The sequence below is a fragment of the Gymnoscopelus microlampas genome, assembly GCF_963454915.1.
Source record: "Gymnoscopelus microlampas genome assembly, chromosome: 20".
In the NCBI taxonomy this organism is placed as follows: domain Eukaryota; kingdom Metazoa; phylum Chordata; class Actinopteri; order Myctophiformes; family Myctophidae; genus Gymnoscopelus; species Gymnoscopelus microlampas.
In genome coordinates, this window is record NC_139957.1 from 35,432,388 (window position 1) to 35,455,480 (window position 23,093).

At 41.1% G+C, this 23,093-nt stretch overlaps 1 protein-coding gene across 1 annotated transcript; it reads left to right on the plus strand.

Moving 5' to 3' along the window:
• Nucleotides 1–4,571: 4,571 nt before the first annotated feature.
• On the plus strand, nucleotides 4,572–20,774 carry slc3a2b (solute carrier family 3 member 2b; the record flags this gene model as incomplete). Its single annotated transcript, XM_084044631.1, has 8 exons — nucleotides 4,572–4,948; nucleotides 8,443–8,633; nucleotides 8,994–9,167; nucleotides 11,084–11,178; nucleotides 11,854–11,996; nucleotides 12,446–12,752; nucleotides 14,023–14,091; nucleotides 20,424–20,774. 8 exons carry the CDS (start codon nucleotides 4,572–4,574, stop codon nucleotides 20,772–20,774), a joined length of 1,707 nt encoding a protein of 568 aa, XP_083900757.1.
• Nucleotides 20,775–23,093: the final 2,319 nt, after the last annotated feature.

Genomic DNA, 23,093 nt, shown 5'->3' on the forward strand with positions numbered 1-23,093 from the left:
ATGTGTACTATCAGAATATAGAGCTATTTAACACTTATTTTAACTAAAGTAAATCACTTACCCTACCTTTAAGCTTATCTTTCCAAGTTATAAACAGGGTGGATACTCGTAATAAAGGGCATAGTTTTAAATATGACATCCATATACATTTTGATGGATATATAACTCCATCTGTCCTATTGAGCCAGCCAGTCAAAGAGAAAACCAGCCAGGTGCTGAGCATACGCCAGTAAACAGAAAACCAGTCAGCCACAGAGTATACCAGTCAGTAAATAGAAAACCAGTCAGCCACAGAGCATACCAGTCAGTAGGCTAAACAGAAAACCAGTCAGCCACAGAGCATACCAGTCAGTAAACAGAAAACCAGTCAGCCACAGAGCATACCAGTCAGTAAACAGAAAACCAGTCAGCCACAGAGCAAACCAGTCAGTAAACAGAAAACCAGTCAGACACAGAGCAAACCAGTCAGTAAACAGAAAACCAGTCGGCCACAGATCAAACCAGTCAGTAAACAGAAAACCAGTCAGCCACAGAGCATACCAGTCAGTGAAAAAAGCAGTCTGCCACTTTTTATCCCTTTTTTTTAATTGATTGAATACTTAATTGGTCAGAAATGCAAACAGCACGTGGCACAGTAAGACATTAAAGCTAAAAGGATAACACAAAAAAGTCCTTGGGACTTGTTTCCATTGTGGTTCTATATATTCAATTCATCAACATAGGCAGCATACCCCCATCCAAGTCCACATGGGAAAATGTTTGAAAATGTTATATATAATAATAATAACAATGTGTGTGTGTGTGTGTGTGTGTGTGTGTGTGTGTGTGTGTGTGTGTGTGTGTGTGTGTGTGTGTGTGTGTGTGTGTGTGTATATATATATATATATATATATATATATATATATATATATATATATATATATATGCTTAGTGTGGGTATTGGGGAAAAGCTTGAAATTAGATATTGACTGTTAAGGGCATGATATTGTTGCATGAAGTGTTAGGCACCGAAAATATCTACAAGACACCGGTGTAAATCTGGCTTTAAGATTAATGTAGAATAATAATAAATATAAATAAATGAATAGCCTAAATAAATACGTAAATTCAAAAATTTTGAAAAATGATTTGAAATGAATGTGTTATGCCTGTTGTTGGGAGGTAGGGTGGGAATATATTGTAGGCGGCTGCAGTTATGAAAAAAAAGCACCTAACCCAAAACTAATTGCAACAAAACGTTTTTCAACTGTTTCTTGCAGTATTAGGTGTCCCTAAAAACATACTCAAAGTTTACCAAAGTTTGAGCACTGGAAAGGTGTTATTTTCAAGATGGCGTCCAAGATGGCCAAAAAATCTTTAAAATCCTTCATTATTTATCCTAGACAAGTACTTTTTTGTGTCTTACCCTATGTTTTGGGGGCCTAGAAATCCACTGGAATTGTCCAAATTGCAGAGATACAATTAGATAATTGTGAAATCCAATATTTTGTTTGTGACTCTATTAAAACCCTCTGAAATGGTCACCCGTTTCAAGTTAACTAAACTAATTATGCAATAAACTAGTTATATTTTTTTTTACTGGAACAAGGCTTCAAGATATCCTTAAAACACAAGTCACAATTTTCATTTTTGTCAATTTTGTCATTCAGAAGGTGCATGGCAGAGAAAGAGAATATTGTCAGTTGATATAGTATTGCATGCAATATTGAAAGGTTTTGGATAGCTCTGTGGATCAAATGTGAATCAAAGTGTCATCTTGTAGACACAAGATTTTGAAAAACAATAAATAGATTTTTGAAGAACTTTTTAACACATTAGGAAGGCAATCAGTGTGAGTGAGTAAAGAGGGGTGGGGGTGGCTACGGAGGTTAGTGAAGAGCTGTCAAAACCCATGTCTCTACTGGGGGCCTAGGCAGAGGGGAGTATGCGGGGTAGGGTTGTGTGAGGAGGTAAAAGGGGGTCTGGTGTAGAGTTTAGAGGGCCTAGGGTTCCCCTCAGGTGGGTGGAGGGGAGTATGGGGAGTGGGGGTCACTGGATTGCTCCCTGGGCACTTGGAGCACAGAAGAGCAAAGTTATAGGAGCCAAGGAGACACTGAGCTTCTCTCCCCCATGTCCGAGGTGCAAAACCTCCAACAGTTGGCTCAGACATGTTAAAGCTATAGTGGGGCACTTGGGAGCTCAGGACGAGTGCTCATATGCAGTTAAAGAGAATGGGGCTTGTCGGCCCCTGTGGTGGTAGTTCTAAGACCTCCACGTTGTGCATCGCGATAGCCAAATTCCAATATTCAAATGTCCATCATCAAGTCCTCCACTCCCGCCTTAGCCCTGCCTCGGAGGCAGGAGGTGAGGAAGCAAGGAGCGTAATTTTTAAGTGACAGCAATTATGACGTGTCACACAGTTGGATTGCTGGACTATTTCGGAGCTCGGAGGGTTGTCATGTGGAGGAGGAGAAATTATATGCCACCACGCATTTCAACAAAGACAGTTCCGCAAACGATACATGAAAGATATACAGTACTTGTATCTTGCCATATTTCACTCCAAGTGGCTTAGGGAGCCTGCGCTCACCTGGTTCTCAGCAAGTCCAAAAGCAAATTAGCATTTGGGATGCAAACAATTTCTAAGTCACGCTGGAGGACGGAGTGAGGAGGAGGCAGAAATTAAGGTTATGCGTTAGGCTGAGAGGAGTGTCCCTATGTCCCCTGGCTCACTGGATAGTCCCACTGGTGCCAAGTGGACCTCCATGCTGGCTCCTATGCCCTATTGCACTCGTGAGTGGCCATAGTTAGTGAGGAGGGACCCCCCATAGTGGTGGTTGTAAGACCATGTGGTGCATGACTGTGTGTCAATCATCCTGGGGGGGCGGGGGGGGGCCTGACCCCCAGTTTGGGAACCACTGCCCTAGGGGACTAGGATTATTATTTTATTTTTTGGCAGACACCTTTACAAACAAAATAGTGAAGAAACTTCTCTGTAAGGAATTTCTTCCAAGATTTGTGTAACATTCCCAGTCTGTGAGTTACAGCCATGTTTTTACAAATGTCACAGTACCACCCAATAATAATGAATTTATTCCTTATTGTTATCCAAAGAAATCTCCTGAAAGCTTCAACAGTGAATTCATGTATAGGTGATGAATTCACCAATCCTGGGCATTATGGCACGTAGAAAAGGGAGAAATGTCCAATTACATTGTTAAATATGCTTATAACCATGCTTATAACCAATTTCTTTATAATTCTATACTTGCAATCACTTGAATATAATTTATATTATGCTAATTAGATCCAAGATCACCAAAACCTGGGGTTAGGCACCAAAATTACTTGTCTAGGATGAATAATACAGGAGTAATGGTATTTTAAGGATCTGACGGCGGCCATTTTGAAAATCGGACCTTTCTAGTGGTCCGATTTTGGTAAACTTTTGATATGTTATTAAGTACACCTGATACTACAATAAACCATTGAGAAACCTTTTGTTGCAATTTTTTTTGGGTCAAATCATAACTGCAGCCGCCTATTGCTAGTGGTCCAGACAGAGCTCAAAATAGGTTGAGAACCAACCACTCCTCATAATATTTTCATTTTTCGCCATCTTGTCTGCAGTCCACCACGCCATACCATGACGCCATATACGTCGCTATGGTCCATGCACTGCAGCAGGGTAACGCTGTTACACAGTAATTGGTGACCTATATGGACATAATGTGATATTGTGATTAAAATGAGTCACTGTTTTTTTTAAACACACAGCAGATAAGGAAAACAGCCAGCAGATAGAAAACGAAAAGAATATCAGAGAGTCAAAAGATACAGATGTTTGGAGAAAGGAGGGGACAATTTTCATCATTTTTACAACATTAATCAATATAATTATTACATTAAATAAAATAAAATAAAAATCCAACCAAATATTATTTTCAACCGCGGTAGCTACCAATGATTTGCGACCACCAGACCCTATTGATGGAGTAGCTGAATTCTATGGATATGCTGACTTCAGAGTAACACCAGCGTTGCCAGATTCTGCGAAAGAAATAAGCAACTAGGTATATGAAAACAAGCCCAAAAGAAGCAACTAGGCTACGGCTATTTGAAAATGGCCGATCTACAAGCTCACAAGCGATGTGACGCGTTGTGAGATTGTATAGCTGCTATTTTCAAAAAAAGAAAAAAATTATCTTGAAAAAAAAGAGGAAATGTTTGAAAAAAAATTCAAAACATTTTAACAACACAAATCTTGTAGGGGGGGGGTCTCTGTAGGACAAATACATATTAATTTGGGGGTCCTTAGTTTGACATGTTTAAGAAACCACTGATTTAAACAACAATAAGCCCAAATAAGCAACTACACTTTAGAAACAAGCCCAAAAACCCTAACCCAAAACCAGTCCAAGTCCACCAACATTTACAAGCGACTTTACAGAAAAACAAGCCCAGGGTCGCTTATAATAAGCGGACATGGCAACACGGAGTAACACCCCGTTCCATTCAATTAACCAGACAGTCAGACAGACACGGGGTGCGTTTGAATCGTGTCGTTTTTACTGGAAGACGTTGACGACGCCATGAGTAAAGAAGAGACAGAGGTGATGGGTAAGACTAAGGAGGAGACGGAGGTGGACATGATGGGCAAAGAAGAGGAGACAGAAGTGGACACTATGGCTCCTGCTACCGAGGAGACTAAGGTGGACATGATGGGTGGTGGTGGTAAGGAGGAGACGGACGTGGAGGCTGAGCTGACAGAGGCGGAGGAGGAGAAACAGCCGATAGCCGGAGGAGGAGGAGAGGCCGGGGAGAACGGGGATGCTGCTGCCGCGTTTATCCCTACGGCAGGGGCGGAGAAAAACGGCACATTGAACGTTAAAGTCCCCGAAGATGAAGCTGAGGTTAAATTCACCGGTCTGTCCAAAGAGGAGCTGCTGAGAGTTGCAGGGACTCCTGGGTGAGAGATGATCATAAATAGGCTAAATTGATTGATTGATTGATTGATTGATTGATTGATTGATTGATTGATTGATTGATTGATTGATTGATTATTATTATAGGCCTACGAATGACGATGTAGGCCAATGATTCTCAACCATTTTAATTTCAAGGACCCCCAGTTTGCATTGCATTAGGCTACGGACCCCCATTTAATGGCATTTATATCTCTTGGACCCCAATTCATATTGTAAAATCAATGTTAATTTAACTCTGAGAGTGTCCAAATGCGGGTCCATTTGGTTCCATTTGGACACTCTCCGAGTTACAGACCCATAAGGGTCCATTTGCTTCCTATCCATCATTTAGCTGGGGACCCCCTGGAACCCCCTCAAGTACCCCTGGGGGTCCCCGGACCCCACTTTGAGAACCAATGATGTAGGCTACTGTATGTCACTAGGCTACTTTGCGTACCTACTACCAGTGGTGGAAAGTAACTAAGTAGATTTACTCAAGCCTACTGTACTTAAGTAGGCCTACAATTTTGAGGTACTTTTACTTAACTGGAGTATTTCCAATTTTCAATATCTACGTCTACTCTCAGAGGAAAATATTGTACTTTTGCTCCACTACAATTATTTGACAACTTTAATTACTAGTTACTTTTAAAACATACATTAACCGGTTCAGACCTATAATATACTTTGGCTATTTGAAGATAGCCGATCTACAACTTCAAAGGATTTTATACATTTGGAAACTTGTGAAATGGGACATTGTGCATAATGGGTACTTTTACTTTTAGTTCTCAAGAATATTTTGATGCCAATGCTTTTGTACTTTTACTCAAGTACATTTTGAATACTGGTACTTTTACTTCCTCATTGCAGTATTGATACTAGTATTGAAATAGTATTGAACTGAGTACTTTACCACCACTTTTATTACAGTGTAATAGAATGACAAATGTCTCAAAATAAATATTCCAGTGCTAGTGTGGAATAGTGATCATTTTCTCTCATCTGATATTTACCCCTAACAAAATCAATGTCCTATCTGAACAAATTATTCCCACCTTAGCTGACACCTCCCCAAATGTGACACAGCATATAAGGCATGCGCTCTCACTCTCGGTCTCTCAGTTAAGTTCAATAAAATGTATTTATATAGAGCTAATTTGTGTGTAGTCATGTGTGTAGTCATGCATGTAGTCACGTGTGTCATTTTCGAAGCCCAGTAGTCTGAGCATGAGCTGAAAGGGTAGTGGATTTGAGGGCAGCGTTTTTGCACTTGCAGGATGTAGTAGCCTACACCCTTTCTTGCAGCCACAATGGATACGTTCATTATAGCAGTCTCTGTGAGACTTCTGGAAAGGTGTTCCACAACCCCATTCAAAAGGACTGGCAGGCAGCTCTGGCCAGAGTCAGGTACCAAAGCTTTGCTCCAGACATTGGCCTGCAGGTTGCAGCTAAGTGATTGCAATTGTGTGCACCTTGAGTATGGGGAGTGGCAGTCCAATTAGGTGACCTTTTAAAATGAGACACAGACCAAAGGGAGAGACACAGAGAGAGTGATCCGTATCATCCGCATGAGTGATCTACCCAGTTCCTCGCCGAGCCGGCGAAAACTTCTGGGAACTCAGATTAACCCAGGAGAGGACCTGAAGTGACCACTGCCGACTGGCCAGAGGGAGGGCGGCTACCGCGAGTAGGGGTCCGGGTGGGCAGGGACAGCCTGGTCGGTGGGGAGCCAACGGTAGTCACTGTACCCAGAAATGCAATGCAGCCCTGTGCGCCTGCTGGGGAACTCCACGTGGCATGCCGCCCGGAGGATGTCCAGACTGCAGCGGCGGTCACAGGGTGGGACATGTTAGAAGCCACTGTACCATGGCTTTTTATTATTAAAGGACGCATCTTTTAAAACCGATTTTAGCCTTGGTTTTCAGTCCCTATATTGTTTGCTTCCTTACCAAGTTTCAACGAACCTGCTTAAAAGTGTAGCTTTTAAGCATTTAATTGGGGGTCCCACCCCTTAAAGGTTACAAAAGTGCATACAGTATGTGGTGTGATATGAAATGTAAGCTTATCATATTGTTGTCTTAACAATCGTATTTTTTTCGAGTGTTTCTGGAGAAACAACTTTTCAGTTGATTGTCACTCGATATTTATATACACACAATACACATAAAATGCATACTATGCTATTTGTACATGTCTTTAAATACAGTAGCATGACTGTCGTGAAGTCCAACAGGACCAGTTAATCAGATATTATTACATTATTTGTCATTTATAAATAATCATCAACTTCATTTGCATGTTCAAATATAAATAAACAAAAAATATTCTTGATTATTCAATTAAAAAACAATAATCCTTAAGAAAAGAATCGATCATTTTACAGCACTAGTGTATTGTTAAACTGTCCTGTTGCTTGACCTACCCTAGAGGTACTAGGTTGTCCTTTTGATCATATTGATTATGATTATGCTTTTTTGTTTGCTGAACTCTTTTGTAATGTTCAAATAGTAATTTGCTCTGCTTTTATTGCTGCCCATTTCTGTGTTCTGTTTATGTCTGTATTTGCTATGCTCTTATTATAATTAACATGCTTTACATCGATGGTTCCCAAATGATGTTGGGGGGTCCCCAGATGATTAGCTTAATGTGCAACATTGTTTTCTCACTCAACAGTAAAAAAAAAAAAACGACATACAGTATAAGTGTATACTGGGTATCTGCTCATTTCTAAAGTAAAAATGTCATGAACTTTTATACCAATTGTCAAATATTACGTAAGAAAGAGGCAATCATTGTGAAAATAGCCGATCTACTGCGAGGCGTTGTGAGCTTGTAGTTTGGCTATTTTCACAATATTTATCTGTGGAACTGAGTCAAACTAAAGTCCAAGTGCTTGTCGTTGGTGGGTCCCCAGTTCAATTATGATAATTATTTTTATTAGCCGACTGTCAGTGGGAATGTCACCATCACTGGCGAACGGTGCGCTTCTTGTCTGTGTATTACCAGGAAATGCCAAGTCGTGAAACTTCAAGACGGTTTCAATGTCACCCATTCAGTAACATGTTCTAACAATGAAAGTTGCATTATAGTGTGAGCTTGTAGTTTGTCTATTTTCACTATTTATCTGTGGAACCGAGTCAAACTAAATTCCAAGTGCTTGTCGGGGTGGGGGGTTCCCAGTTCGATTATGATTTTTTTGGGGGGCTCATGTCCTGAAAAGGTTGGAAACCCTTGCTTTACATGATGAATATTATAATTGTCTGCTTTGTTTTATTCTTTAAATGTGTTTCTTGATTACAAAATATTATTGTCCACATACAGTAGATGGGGATATGTCTTTGCTCTGAACTGCTTGAGTGTGGTCCTGTTGTCTAAATTAAACATGTTGCTTGCTTAATGAGTCATACTATTTATTATATAAATAGTATGACTGTTTCTATCTCATACAACTAAAGCCTGTATATTTCGGTGTATATATTCTGTCATGTTTCAGATGGGTGCGGACACGATGGACCCTGTTGGTTCTGTTCTGGTTGGGTTGGCTGGGAATGCTGTTTGGGGCGGTGGTGATAATCCTCCAGGCTCCAGGCTGCAGACCGCTCCCTCAGCAGAACTGGTGGAACTCTGGACCTCTCTATCAGATCACAAACATCCAAGCCTTCTCTGACACACAGGATCTGAAAGGTTGGTCATTCAAAGCTACACCAGGTTGCAGTGGAACTGATACGTAGCCTACCCAACCTAGTCAATACAGGCAGCTACACCGGTTGTGTTTGCAGCAAAGTCATATACATATTTGGAAAGAAATGTATAGCCTATGGTATAATCATGCGCAAAACTTCAAATAACATTGTAATCAAAATGTGTGCAAATTAAATAGATTACACAACTATAATGCAAATTTCATTGTTAGAAAAGTCTGCAGAGCAGAGAGTTTCACGACTTGGCATTTCCTGATAATACACAGACAAGAAGCGCACCGTTTGCCGGTGATGGTCATATGCACGCTGACAGTCGGCTGATGTGTTTACTTTTCTGATGTAGGGGTGGAGAAGATGATTGACAGTTTGGCTAAGCTGAAGGTCAAGGGTCTGGTGTTGGGTCCGATCCATGATGCCCCAGGCGACGACCCTGTCAGTCTGAGGTTTGAGGAGATTTCCCCCGAGGTTGGAACTTTGGAACAATTTAAAAGTGTACTGACTGCAGCTCACAGGAAAGGTAAGATTATCTATAAAGTCTAGCATTAAATGACGTAACATTCAGAGGTGCTGTGACCTGACCGCAGACCACAGCATACAGTAGGTATTTCCATCATGCCAATTAGTTATAATAATCATCAGAGAAATAGTGTATGACAGCAGTGGGTCAGTTCACAAAAACATTTAAAGTGACACCACATGCAAAAAGTTCAGAAGCTCTTTTAGCCCACTGGTTCTCAACATGGGGTCCAGAGGACAGAATGTGAGGTGTACAAAGCGTAAACATCTTCATCTGAATCAGAACTTGACCCAGATGTTTAAAGGTGGCGTAAGTGATATTTCTTTGTTGTTAAAATAAGATCTATATTCCCATAGTAATCATTGCTGTAGAGTTTATGTCTCCCCATCTCTTCAGCTCTTTAGTAAATTGGAAAATACCTTTACAGGTCAGGATACTAATTTCATCCAATCAGGAGAGAGGACACTCATACAGGAGACAGGATAAAATGTGAAAGTTTAAGTGCTGAAACAAGTAAACAAAGCAAAAAAAAATGGAACTCTCTTATTGGATGACATTTGCAACTCACCTGAAAAAATATTTTCTGTTTACTAAAGAGTAGACCCCCTGTACGCGACTGTAGGAGACCAAACTAACTAAGTCGTTGAGAGGCAATGAGATGGGCCATTGTATATTGTCTGACACGCTCCGCGAATAAAAGGAAGATTCGCTGGATCCAAACACTGCGTTTTAAGGGGTTTTATTAAAGCAACATAAAGAACATACTAAAGGGTGCCCAAACTCATAGCAAGATAATCACAGCGATCAAAACAAAGCAAAATAAATAAAGCAAATAAAGCGGTCAACACACCCTCTCTCTGTCTGTCTGTTCTCAGCAGGTGAACAGGTGGTGCTTTTGAGGTAACCAGGTGTCCGCCCCTATGCCCGTCACTCAATCATCCACGTACACCAGTGATATAAACAATCAACATAACCAAACATAGACATCATAATAATAACAATAAACCAATTCATGGCTCCTACAACCCCTGTTATTGACCAACACTCTATAGCAACAATTACTGTCGAAATACAGAGCTTGAATCTTTAACAATAAATATTTAGTTTTAACCAAAAATATCACATATAGAGTGCCTTTAAGCACCTGATCAGCCTCAACCAACCTCCAGGGAGAGAAGAAATCGGTAAAGATGGGACTCTGTGGTTACTTACGGCCACAGCTCATAGCCAGCAACTCGTCCACAATACTTCAAAAGACAAGCCAGATGCTACAAATTATCTTAAGGCACACATTGATGAATAGCAGAGCAGCGTCAACTGTGTTTGACGTGGACATTTAGTAGAAGTCAAGACTGTGGTTGCACTGGGCAGCTCCCAGTGGTCAACAGTAGAAGACTGTGGTTGTACTGGGCAGCTCCCAGTACAACAGTAGAAGACTGTGGTTGCACTGGGCAGCTCCCAGTGGTCAACAGTAGAAGACTGTGGTTGTACTGGGCAGCTCCCAGTACAACAGTAGAAGACTGTGGTTGTACTGGGCAGCTCCCAGTACAACAGTAGAAGACTGTGGTTGTACTGGGCAGCTCCCTGTGGTCCACAGTAGAAGACTGTGGTTGTACTGGGCAGCTCCCAGTGACCAACAGTATAAGACTGTGGTTGTACCGGGCAGCTCCCTGTGGTCCACAGTAGAAGACTGTGGTTGTACTGGACAGCTCCAAGGTGTGACTGCGTGTAATTATTTGGATGTGAATCATGGTGGTGCTAACAAATAACATCTATGCTCAGCAAATGAATCATCAACAGTCATCAGATGGATGTAATCCTTGGATGATTACATATGAAAACAGAAATGTGTTCCTTTATGAATAACATCTCTCTTGTTTTCTTTATGAATAATCTGTCTTTTCTTGGTATTTCAGGCATTTCTGTGGTTCTGGATCTGACTCCCAACTACCAGGGCACAGGGCCATGGTACTCTAACGACAGTGTGACCAGTGTGGCGGAGAAAATGAAGGTGAGGAAGCTCAGCTCTGTTTAAAATCTGAATAAGACAGTTTTGAGTTTACCCCTAAAGGGTAGCAAGTTGTAATTTAATTGTTTTTAAGTAGAGTTTAATAACAACGTGGCCTCCCTTTCCAATGTTTAGTTATCGATTAGTAAGTGGATTTCGGCATGAGTGATTTGTGTTGACACCAATCAAACAAACTGGGCTTTGGGGTGCAGTGTACTTGGATTCGGGTCCGGGTCACTGATGTGAAAGCCCCCAGTCTGCCTTGCCTTGTGATTAGATCATGATATTGAGTGAATCGTTGTGAACAGAGTGACATACTTTCATACACAAAGGCAGACAGCCTCATTAAAATAGTTTTGCAATCAGTCACGGCTCAACTAATAACCACCTATCAAGTCCAGCCACCCAGCAAAAGACAATAGTGAATGTATAGATTTTGATTGAAGACTACCATCCTCAGATGTGTCTAATGAATCCCAACCTATATCCTAACCTACTGTACATCTTGGCATGCTATATATATACTAGCATCCTAACCATGTCTCTTTGCATCCTAACTTCTTATCCTAGTATGTTAAAGGTCTCCTATCACATTAATCTGTATCCTAGTATGTTAAAGGTCTCCTAGCACACTAACCTCTATCCTAGCATGCTAACACTGGTGTTTTCTCTCGCCAGCCTGCTCTCGTGTTCTGGCTGAACCAGGGTGTGGACGGTGTGCAGTTGTTGGGAGTTGAGCATGTGGCCAGTGTTGTTCCGTCCCTCTGGGCAGATATTCGAGCCATCATACAGAACGCTACAGAAGAGGATTCCACCAAGAGGTGATTCCATTACTAACCCTTTACTACGAGGCAAAGTTTAGATCTACTGTGGAACAAACCGACAGTATTCATTCATGTTTTTCGGCAGCGCAATCTAAGGGTTTCGCAAGTTTGACACACAGCGGGATCAGTACAGCTGAAACTAATGGACTACATGGAATGGTCCTAATGAAAAGAGACAACCCACCACTGGCTGTATTGCATTTTATTTGATATTTGTTTTTGTGCGCCCTATCCAGTCTACATGATTCTACAAATAAAGTGGGAGAGTATTTGTAGGTTACTGTCATTGATAAAATGTGCAAATTGTTAGAGAAATATGGCTGACACCCACACCACAGTTTCTGAAATCATTTTACATTATATCATTATAATTTTACATGGTCGAAATGTATACTGCTGTACTGTATGTCGTTGTTAAGGTCAGTTTGTTGTCCCTGTGTGTTCAGAGTCCTGATTGGAGTAACAGAGAAGACAACTCCGGAGGATGTGTCCAATCTTCTGTCTTCTACAGGAGTTGACTTGCTTTTGTCTGGGGTGCTGAAGGGCGGTAGCGACGCTACTGCTCAGTCTGTTCAGCTCCTACGCTCGTCCCACAACCAGACCCAGCTGGCCTGGAATGTTGGTGACCGGACCCAGGGCCACCTGGCTTCGCTGGTTGGACCAGCAATGGTCACGTTCTATCAGCTGCTACTGCTCACCCTGCCAGGAACACCCGTCTTCAGCTACGGTGATGAGATTGGATTGGTTGATGAGGTGAGAACACTACTCATGTGCAAACAGCGGCAACTGTTTAAAATGTCACTATACAGCTGGCTTTGTTTTGACTACTGGCATTTAAGTTTACTGTCAAATTGATTGTATATTTGATAAATTACTGACAATATAGCCGCTGAATGTGAGGTTGACCTGTTCTGAGGCTGATGAAATGTCACTTCTTCAAATTCCAAATGATTCAAATGCTGCCAACATCTCCAACAGACCCTGACTTTCCTCTTTCCCCTTACACACACACACACACACACACACACACACACACACACACACACACACACACACACACACACACACACACACACACACACACACACACACACACACACACACACACACACACACACACACACACACACACACACACACACACACACACACAGTGCAATCCATAGGTTTTACAGTATGAGCCGGGATTCGTGTCTCCTGTGTAAAAGACTAAATATCTACTACTCATGCAGTACTAGCATTGATCTGCCTGGTACACAAACATTACGTTACAGAAAATATTACATTTCTATACAATCGACTTCCGCCATAAACTAGTAGAAATACTACTGCATAATTAATTATACCATGGTCTAGTCGGATATCTAGTCGGATTAACAATATTTAGCTTTAACTGGAAGGGTGAATAAATCTCTCCATTGGATTAGAATCCCATATTTATTAAGGGGTGGCAGTTGTTTTCCAGACATAAGTCTGATACTCAGGTGTTGTTGTCATGAGAAAATTAAACTCTTAAAAAGTAAAATCACTTTCTGATTTTGAGTGGAATATGTTATTATATTGTTGCTAAGTGACCATGGTATAAGCGAGAAAATCATCTCCTACAGTAGGTGCATGTTAAACAATTTTAGGCACTCTATGGATCTACATTTTGCCATAACATCCTTTAAAGCTACAACCCAGGGTTTATTCTAATGAATAAAATAAAACCCTTCTATATGATAGCGTACGTTAATACAACATACTAGTACATCTGCAGTGTTTGGAGGTGATCTCCCTACACTTCAGTTGAGAAATGTAGACTCAGGTGTTAGGCAGGACACCTACCGATTGAGTAGTACTGTCTGGAGCTCATAAGCCCAATATCAGGCTCTTCATTGAGCGGTAGATGTTTGGTCTCCCACGCAGAAAACCGAGGTTCAAATCTCAGGTGTTAGAGTTGCAGACGTTATCTGTCGGGAGAAGACAAACTTATGAATTGTCCCTTAGGTAACCGTTAATCATAACTATTTCTCTGTTAAAGGACACAATGTTTCCCAAGATGCTTTGGGACACTGTGGACCCGATGGACGAGCTAAATGGAACGCTAAAGGTAAATATAATACATGACACCACAGATGACTTGACACACATCATACTAGCCTATTTGTTACAGCTGAAAGCTTTGAACCTTTTTTTTTTTTTTCTCCAGACGGTCCATGACGTGAGTCACGCTCATTCTTTGTTTCCATATGCTTTAGTTAAATTTAAAAGAAAATAAACATATGAGCTACTTGCATACTTACAGATGCGCGGGTCCTACACGTAGGATTGATAGAATATTTGGAGGAATGCTTTAATTGAATTGTGATTGAATTGTTTAACTTTTGTGAGGGTGGTCCTAAATCTTTAAAAGCCAAATTATCTCTCTGGGGGGGGGGGGGCTCCTAAAGTCCTAAAGTGTTAAAGTGTCATTAACCTCGGCCTTCTTTTCAAAGTTGTATGCATCCTCAAATCTTCTTCCACGTATCTTCATCAGTCTTCATCTCTCCCTATGGTTTTAAAAATAAAATAATAATTGATTGTGGTGCATTTACACTACAAGCTGGTCATTATGGGCAGAAAACTCTCAGAACTTTTCCAAAGTATTAAAACTAAACTTAAAAGCTGCCCTTTGTAACTTCCATGTTACACCCCGTATTCAAACCCCAGTCTCCTGGCAAGTGCTGACATTTTTTACCACTGATAGAGCCTGACTCCTTGCTCAGAGGAGATGTTGAAATTTTACCTGTTGGCAGTACCACTTATAATAATAACAAGATATGACAAGTCATAATATCCCCGCTTGCGGCAGGCTTTTTTTGCCCCAATCTGCAGCACAAAATGTAAAAGTGGTCTTTAAAATGAAATCGCAGCCATTCCAATGCAACCGAAAGGACTTCACAGAGAGGTTCATCGGTTGGCTACCAATATAAAGTGTGTGTGTGCGTGTGTGTGTGTGTGTGTGTGTGTGTGTGTGTGTGTGTGTGTGTGTGTGTGTGTGTGTGTGTGTGTGTGTGTGTGTGTGTGTGTGTGTGTGTGTGTGTGTGTGTGTGTGTGTGTGTGTGTGTGTGTGTGTTAACGAAAAGTGCAGTAGAACCTTTACCAGACCATAGTGAAGTCTGTGGGTTTCAGATACCACATAGCCTTTGTAAAAGTGAAGCTCACAACGTGTCTTTTAATTTCATGCAAGTTTGCCCTTTCCACTACTGGCTTACATGAACAAAATACCCAAATGGGTCCATTTGGTTTCATTAATGTCTTTTCTAATTCAAGTATTCAATAAAAAATGAAAAAGAGCAGATCTACAAGCACACAAGGCGGCGACGCGTTGTGAGCTTGTAGATCTGCTATTTTAATGATGCATTAAACACGCTGATTTTAGCGTCAGTTTTGATGCTAAAAGCATCATCAATCTTGGAATGGTTTGCATCATTTTAAGCACAAGGCACGTACCTTTAAAATGGTATATAGATTGACAATGTAGGTGACACACACGCAAGTGTAAATGTGTTTGTTTGGGAAAAAACGCTTGTTTCGGCGCTTGTTTTTCATTCATACACACACACACACACACACACACACACACACACACACACACACACACACACACACACACACACACACACACACACACACACACACACACACACAGTGTTGCCATGTGTACTAATTTTAAGCGACCTCGTGTTCTGTAAAGTTGCTTGTAAATATTGGTAGTTGCTTTTTATTTGTTATTATTTTGTTGTGAGCTTGTAGATCGGCTACTTCCAAATAGTCTATTTTCAAATAGCCGATGCATATAGGTTTAAAGTGCTCAAGTAGCCTAATAGTCACTTAAATATTTGGCTTGTTTTCATTGACCTGGTTGCTTATTTCTCTCTCATAAATCTGGCAACCGTGTCTTTGTTTAGACCAGCGAAGAAGAAAATGCGGAAGTGATGTTTTTTTCCCGTGTGAAAGACAGTATTATGTTGCGAAAATATAAAGACATTACAGCACCATAACATGGTTAATACATGTTATTGTGGGATGTACAATACATGAAAATTACGGGTGTAATAACGCGACTTGCGTCGAGAACTAATGGAGAGCGGACATGACCGCGTTTGGCTAAAAACTGTTAGTTAGTTGCTGTTACTATTAGCCAAAATCGGCTAGCGCTGGAAGGAATCCACTTCACATTAACACATTTATATCATATTTACATGCCGAGTTAAGCTCTGACATTTAAGTGATATGTAGCCTGATATTACCAGATTGCTATAGTGGGTTTAGAATATTTTAGACTTTTTTTTTCATTTGCTCATTGCTCATTTCAGCTCTTCTGGAAAATCAGCCAGCCCGAGAAGACTGTCTTCATGGGCAGTCAGAGGCGTGTCTAGTCCCATAGCTTGGGAGGACGAGGCCGCCCGTTCAGAGTATGGGAACGTATCCCATTGGCTTAAACGACAGCCAATCACGCAAAAAAAGTGTCGAATACACAAATACATGTCGGAAATCTGTCGGGTCAGAGTCAGAGTGAATATAGACCCGCCAGCTTTGCAAGCGGGTAATAATAATAAACTTCATTTATAAAGCACTTTTCAAAACGTAAGGCGTTCCAGAGAGTAGGTGCCTGGGCTGTAAATGCCCGATCGCCCATAGTGACTAGGTTTGTTTGAAAGGGAGTCAGGAGACCCTTACCTGACGATCTGAGGTTGCGCCCAGGTTGATGTGGTGTCAACATGTCTAAGATGTACGAGGGGGCTAGACCTCGCAAGGCTTTAAAAGTTGTCAGTAGGATCTTAAAATCAATTCTAAATCTCACTTGTCACCCAGTTATGTCAAACCAGACACAGGATCAAACTGTTTCAATAGAAGAGCAGGGAGACCATATACAGTATAGCTATGTTCATTTATATCAGTGGTAAGGACCCCAAATTGATGTATTTGGCCACGGACCCCCATTTCTTTTGTGCCAGGGACCCCCAGAACAGAAGATTTGTGTTAAAAAATTAAAGAATATTCGAAACGTTATTCATAACAATTCTTTCCAAAATGAAAAAGGAAAAAAAAGTTCCATATTTTACACAAAAATTGCCAACCGTATATAATACTGATAATAGGCGGCTGCAGTTATGATTTGACCCAAAAAAAATTGCAACAAAAGGTTTCTCAATGGTTTATTGTAGTATCAGGTGTACTTAATAACATATCAAAAGTTTACCAAAATCGGACCACTAGAAAGGTCCGATTTTCAAAATGGCCGCCGTCAGATCCTTAAAATACCATTACTCCTGTATTATTCATCCTAGACAAGTAATTTTGGTGCCTAACCCCAGGTTTTGGTGATCTTGGATCTAATTAGCATAATATAAATTATATTCAAGTGATTGCAAGTATAGAATTATAAAGAAATTGGTTATAAGCATGGTTATAAGCATATTTAACAATGTAATTGGACATTTCTCCCTTTTCTACGTGCCATAATGCCCAGGATTGGTGAATTCATCACCTATACATGAATTCACTGTTGAAGCTTTCAGGAGATTTCTTTGGATAACAATAAGGAATAAATTCATTATTATTGGGTGGTACTGTGACATTTGTAAAAACATGGCTGTAACTCACAGACTGGGAATGTTACACAAATCTTGGAAGAAATTCCTTACAGAGAAGTTTCTTCACTATTTTGTTTGTAAAGGTGTCTGCCAAAAAATAAAATAATAATCCTAGTCCCCTAGGGCAGTGGTTCCCAAACTGGGGGTCAGGCCCCCCCCCGCCCCCCCAGGATGATTGACACACAGTCATGCACCACATGGTCTTACAACCACCACTATGGGGGGTCCCTCCTCACTAACTATGGCCACTCACGAGTGCAATAGGGCATAGGAGCCAGCATGGAGGTCCACTTGGCACCAGTGGGACTATCCAGTGAGCCAGGGGACATAGGGACACTCCTCTCAGCCTAACGCATAACCTTAATTTCTGCCTCCTCCTCACTCCGTCCTCCAGCGTGACTTAGAAATTGTTTGCATCCCAAATGCTAATTTGCTTTTGGACTTGCTGAGAACCAGGTGAGCGCAGGCTCCCTAAGCCACTTGGAGTGAAATATGGCAAGATACAAGTACTGTATATCTTTCATGTATCGTTTGCGGAACTGTCTTTGTTGAAATGCGTGGTGGCATATAATTTCTCCTCCTCCACATGACAACCCTCCGAGCTCCGAAATAGTCCAGCAATCCAACTGTGTGACACGTCATAATTGCTGTCACTTAAAAATTACGCTCCTTGCTTCCTCACCTCCTGCCTCCGAGGCAGGGCTAAGGCGGGAGTGGAGGACTTGATGATGGACATTTGAATATTGGAATTTGGCTATCGCGATGCACAACGTGGAGGTCTTAGAACTACCACCACAGGGGCCGACAAGCCCCATTCTCTTTAACTGCATATGAGCACTCGTCCTGAGCTCCCAAGTGCCCCACTATAGCTTTAACATGTCTGAGCCAACTGTTGGAGGTTTTGCACCTCGGACATGGGGGAGAGAAGCTCAGTGTCTCCTTGGCTCCTATAACTTTGCTCTTCTGTGCTCCAAGTGCCCAGGGAGCAATCCAGTGACCCCCACTCCCCATACTCCCCTCCACCCACCTGAGGGGAACCCTAGGCCCTCTAAACTCTACACCAGACCCCCTTTTACCTCCTCACACAACCCTACCCCGCATACTCCCCTCTGCCTAGGCCCCCAGTAGAGACATGGGTTTTGACAGCTCTTCACTAACCTCCGTAGCCACCCCCACCCCTCTTTACTCACTCACACTGATTGCCTTCCTAATGTGTTAAAAAGTTCTTCAAAAATCTATTTATTGTTTTTCAAAATCTTGTGTCTACAAGATGACACTTTGATTCACATTTGATCCACAGAGCTATCCAAAACCTTTCAATATTGCATGCAATACTATATCAACTGACAATATTCTCTTTCTCTGCCATGCACCTTCTGAATGACAAAATTGACAAAAATGAAAATTGTGACTTGTGTTTTAAGGATATCTTGAAGCCTTGTTCCAGTAAAAAAAAATATAACTAGTTTATTGCATAATTAGTTTAGTTAACTTGAAACGGGTGACCATTTCAGAGGGTTTTAATAGAGTCACAAACAAAATATTGGATTTCACAATTATCTAATTGTATCTCTGCAATTTGGACAATTCCAGTGGATTTCTAGGCCCCCAAAACATAGGGTAAGACACAAAAAAGTACTTGTCTAGGATAAATAATGAAGGAGTTAGGTTATTTTAAAGATTTTTTGGCCATCTTGGACGCCATCTTGAAAATAACACCTTTCCAGTGCTCAAACTTTGGTAAACTTTGAGTATGTTTTTAGGGACACCTAATACTGCAAGAAACAGTTGAAAAACGTTTTGTTGCAATTAGTTTTGGGTTAGGTGCTTTTTTTTCATAACTGCAGCCGCCTATAAAGTGAAGTACTGTGATGATTTTGTTAACAAATTTAGCTCCAGCCATACGTAGTAAATATGATCCTACGTGTACTGGGCAATGTGTGAAATGTAAAAACAGTATTGGTACATACAGTCATCTGATGTGGTTCTGCCCCAAAATTGAGAATTTCTGGTTAATTTTTCAAAGGGAGATAATGAAAGTTTTTGGGATACAGATAAACCTAAACCCAATGAACTGTATACTGGGCTTGGATTCAGATTACGAAAGTGGGTATAGATACATTTTAGGAATAGCCTTGTATGCCGCACGGCTTTCAATTTTACAAAAATGGTTAGATGAGGATCCCCCTGATATAAATTTATGGGATGAGAAAATCATGTCCATATTACCAATGGAGAGGTTATCACATGTACTAAGAGGCTGGTCACCAATTGCAAGGTTTTTGGAAGAAGAATGGAAAAGAGTAATTTGTATGGGTGTGACCAATATATGAGAAGTCTGACTGTATTTGAGGAGTAAACACAACTACTACTAATAATTCTAATTCTTTTTATAATTTTCGTTCAATTGTTGGTTGCTGGCTTGTTGTTTTCTGTCTTTTTATTTATTTATTCGTGACTATGTTGTCTTATGTGTCTAGTGTTGTGCACTTAACTGTTAAAAAATCAATAAAAACATTGAAAGAGAACAAATTTAGCTCAAGACCCCCCCCCCCCCCCAGGACCACTGATTTATAAGCCAGGTTTAAACCGACCACTGTCATTTATATACATTTTTATGGTTAATTTTATCTAAATGTTCTCATGTTCATATATAAATAATAGCATTAAATTAATGTTCTCATGTTCATATATAAATAATAGCATTACATTAATGTTCTCATGTTCATATATAAATAATAGCATTAAATGAATTAACATGCTTCACATTTACAACCTCCGAATGTTGTTCTTTCCTCTGCAGGAGGAGACAGACCAGAGGTTGAACTGTCGCAGCTTCTTCAGCGCGCTGAGTGCGTTGCGAGACAAGGAACTTTCTCTCCTCTATGGAGACTTTGTCCCACTCTTCAACTCCTCTTCCTCCATGGCGTACCTGCGGACCTGGGACCAGAGCCCCCGCTACCTGGCGGTGTTTAACTGGGGCGGAGCTGTAGAGAGGGTGGAGTTGACTGAACCGGGTCTCCCGTCCCAGGCTGTGGTGGTGCTGAGTACTAATAGTAGTTCTCTGGCCCCAGCCACTTCTGTAGACCTCAAAGCCCTGCAGATAGGCCCAGCACAGGCTGCTCTGCTAAGGTTCCCCTACTCCTCTGCATAGACCGGTGCAGTAGTTCTCAAAGTGGGGTCCAAGGACCCCCAGGGGTCCTTTAGGTTTAGGGGGTTCCAGCGGGTCCCCAGGAAAACTTGTTGATATACTCTGTAGTATCAACATCAGTTTAACCGCATTAACCCTATATACATCGGCTATTTGAAAATAGCCGATCTACAATCTCAGACACATTGTTTTATCTTGAAATTATCTTGACAATTTTCCAATATTTTTGAAACATTTTAACAACACAAATATTTTGTGGGAGACCCTGGCACGAGACATTTTCATGGGGGTCCACGACGGGTCCACCAAATAAATGTTAATTTGGGGGTCCTTGATATGAAAACATTTGAGAACCGCTGGACTGGTAGATATACTACTGTGTTGGTAGTCAGTGTTAGATTTATAGAACATGTTATGTGCAAACAGTTGTAGATCTGCATTTCTCTTTGAGTCTTTCAGACAATGGTATGCATGCTTAGATATGTGCAATGTTTCTTCTTCTCTATCAACTTATTGTCATTGCTGCCATTATGCTGGTCTTCACTAAGTTTGAGCTGGAGTCTTTCTCCAATATCTCAGCTCACCCATAAGAACAAAAACATCTTCTGGAGCTACATTTCATTTTATACTTAAAAGTCAGTAAGTAAATTGTTATACTGTACTTGATTGCAGATTGATGCAGATTGACCCATTAAGGGTCAATCTGCATCAGCCTCCCCGGCCTGGGAAGGGGAATAACTGTACCCTTTATACCCCTTGTCGGCGGGCCTGTCACCCTCTGGTCTAGCTGTTTGGGTATTCTACCAATGTTGCCATCCAGGCCTTCATTCAAGTGTTATTTGTAGTTATTTGCACACAGTTATCCTATGGTTTCAATCAACTAAAATACTGAACCAGGCGTTAATGCTTCATTTTTTTAAGATGTGATTGTAATTGTATTTTTATGTACTACAAGCATTTGGTTGTGCACTACCCATCGAACTGGACACCTGACCTTATGCATTGACACGCAAAACAGAGGGGTAGGGCCGAGGGGGAGTATTGAGATTGATCACCCTTCAATGTTTGAAACACACAGGCCCCCTGGTGACTGTAAATGGGATGTATTAACTACAGGATAATACTAATGAGCATCTTTACAGACTATAGTGACTGTATAGAAAGTCAGAGGTAATGTCATTGCTACAAAATCTTTTTCAGAGAGATATTTGGTTAGACATCCAGTGGTCAATATCACTGTTCAGTGGTGGTACAGAAGTTATGTCTAAGACATGGTTCTTGGCCAGCCTTTGGGGTGGCAGTGGCTCAGGAGGTGGAGCAACGGCAGCTTGGGAAACCGAAGTTTCCTAGTTTGATGCCAGGCTCCCTCAGAGTTGGTGTCAAAGTGTCCTTGAGCAAGACACTGATCATCTTGCAGTGAATGAAGAATCGTACAGTGAAGAGTGTGCAAGAGAACAGTTCTGGAATGAACCATGGTGGTATAATGGTTAAGATACAGGGCTAGCAACCTGAGGATTTCTAGTTCAAATCCAGAATGTTCTTCGTTTGAAACCAGCAAGGACATTTTTCCAAGTTTTACCTGGCTCTTGTTCATTTACATAATCTTTCAGTGACGAGTGCACAAGAGAACACACTCAAATTTATCGTCATGGTGGTGAAGTGGTAAAGATACAGGGCTTGCAAACAGAATGTTCTTGGTTTATCAACAATCAATTTTTCAAGTTTTACTTGGCTTTTGTACCTTTATCGAATCTTTCAGTGAAGAGTGTGTAAGAGAACAGAGTATATTCGCCATGAACCAGGGTGGTACAATGGTTAAAATACAGGGCTTGCAACACGAAGCTTCTTGGTTCGAATCCAGCCACGACATTTTCTTTTACTTTTACCTGGCTTGTACATTTATAAAATAGTTCAGTATTCTATGCAAGAGGAGAGTTCTAGTATGGGCCATGGTAGTGCAGTGGTTAAGGTGCAAAGCTTGCAAACCAGAGTTTCTTGGTTCAAATCCAACAAGTACATTTCTTTAAGTTTTACCTGGCTCTTGTACCTTTATAGAATCGTACAGTAACGACTGTGCAAGAGGACCGTTCTAAAATGAACCATCGTGGTACAATGGTTAAGATACAGGGCTTGCAACTCAAAGGTTCTTGGTTCAAATCCAGCCAGGACAGTTTTGTAACTTTTACCTGGCTCTTGTACATTTATAAAAATTGTTGAGTATAGTGTCCAAGAAGAGAGTCCTAGTAAGGCCTATGGTAGCGTAGTGGTTAAGATACAGAGCTTACATTCCAGAGATTCTTGGTTCAAATCCAGCAAGGACAA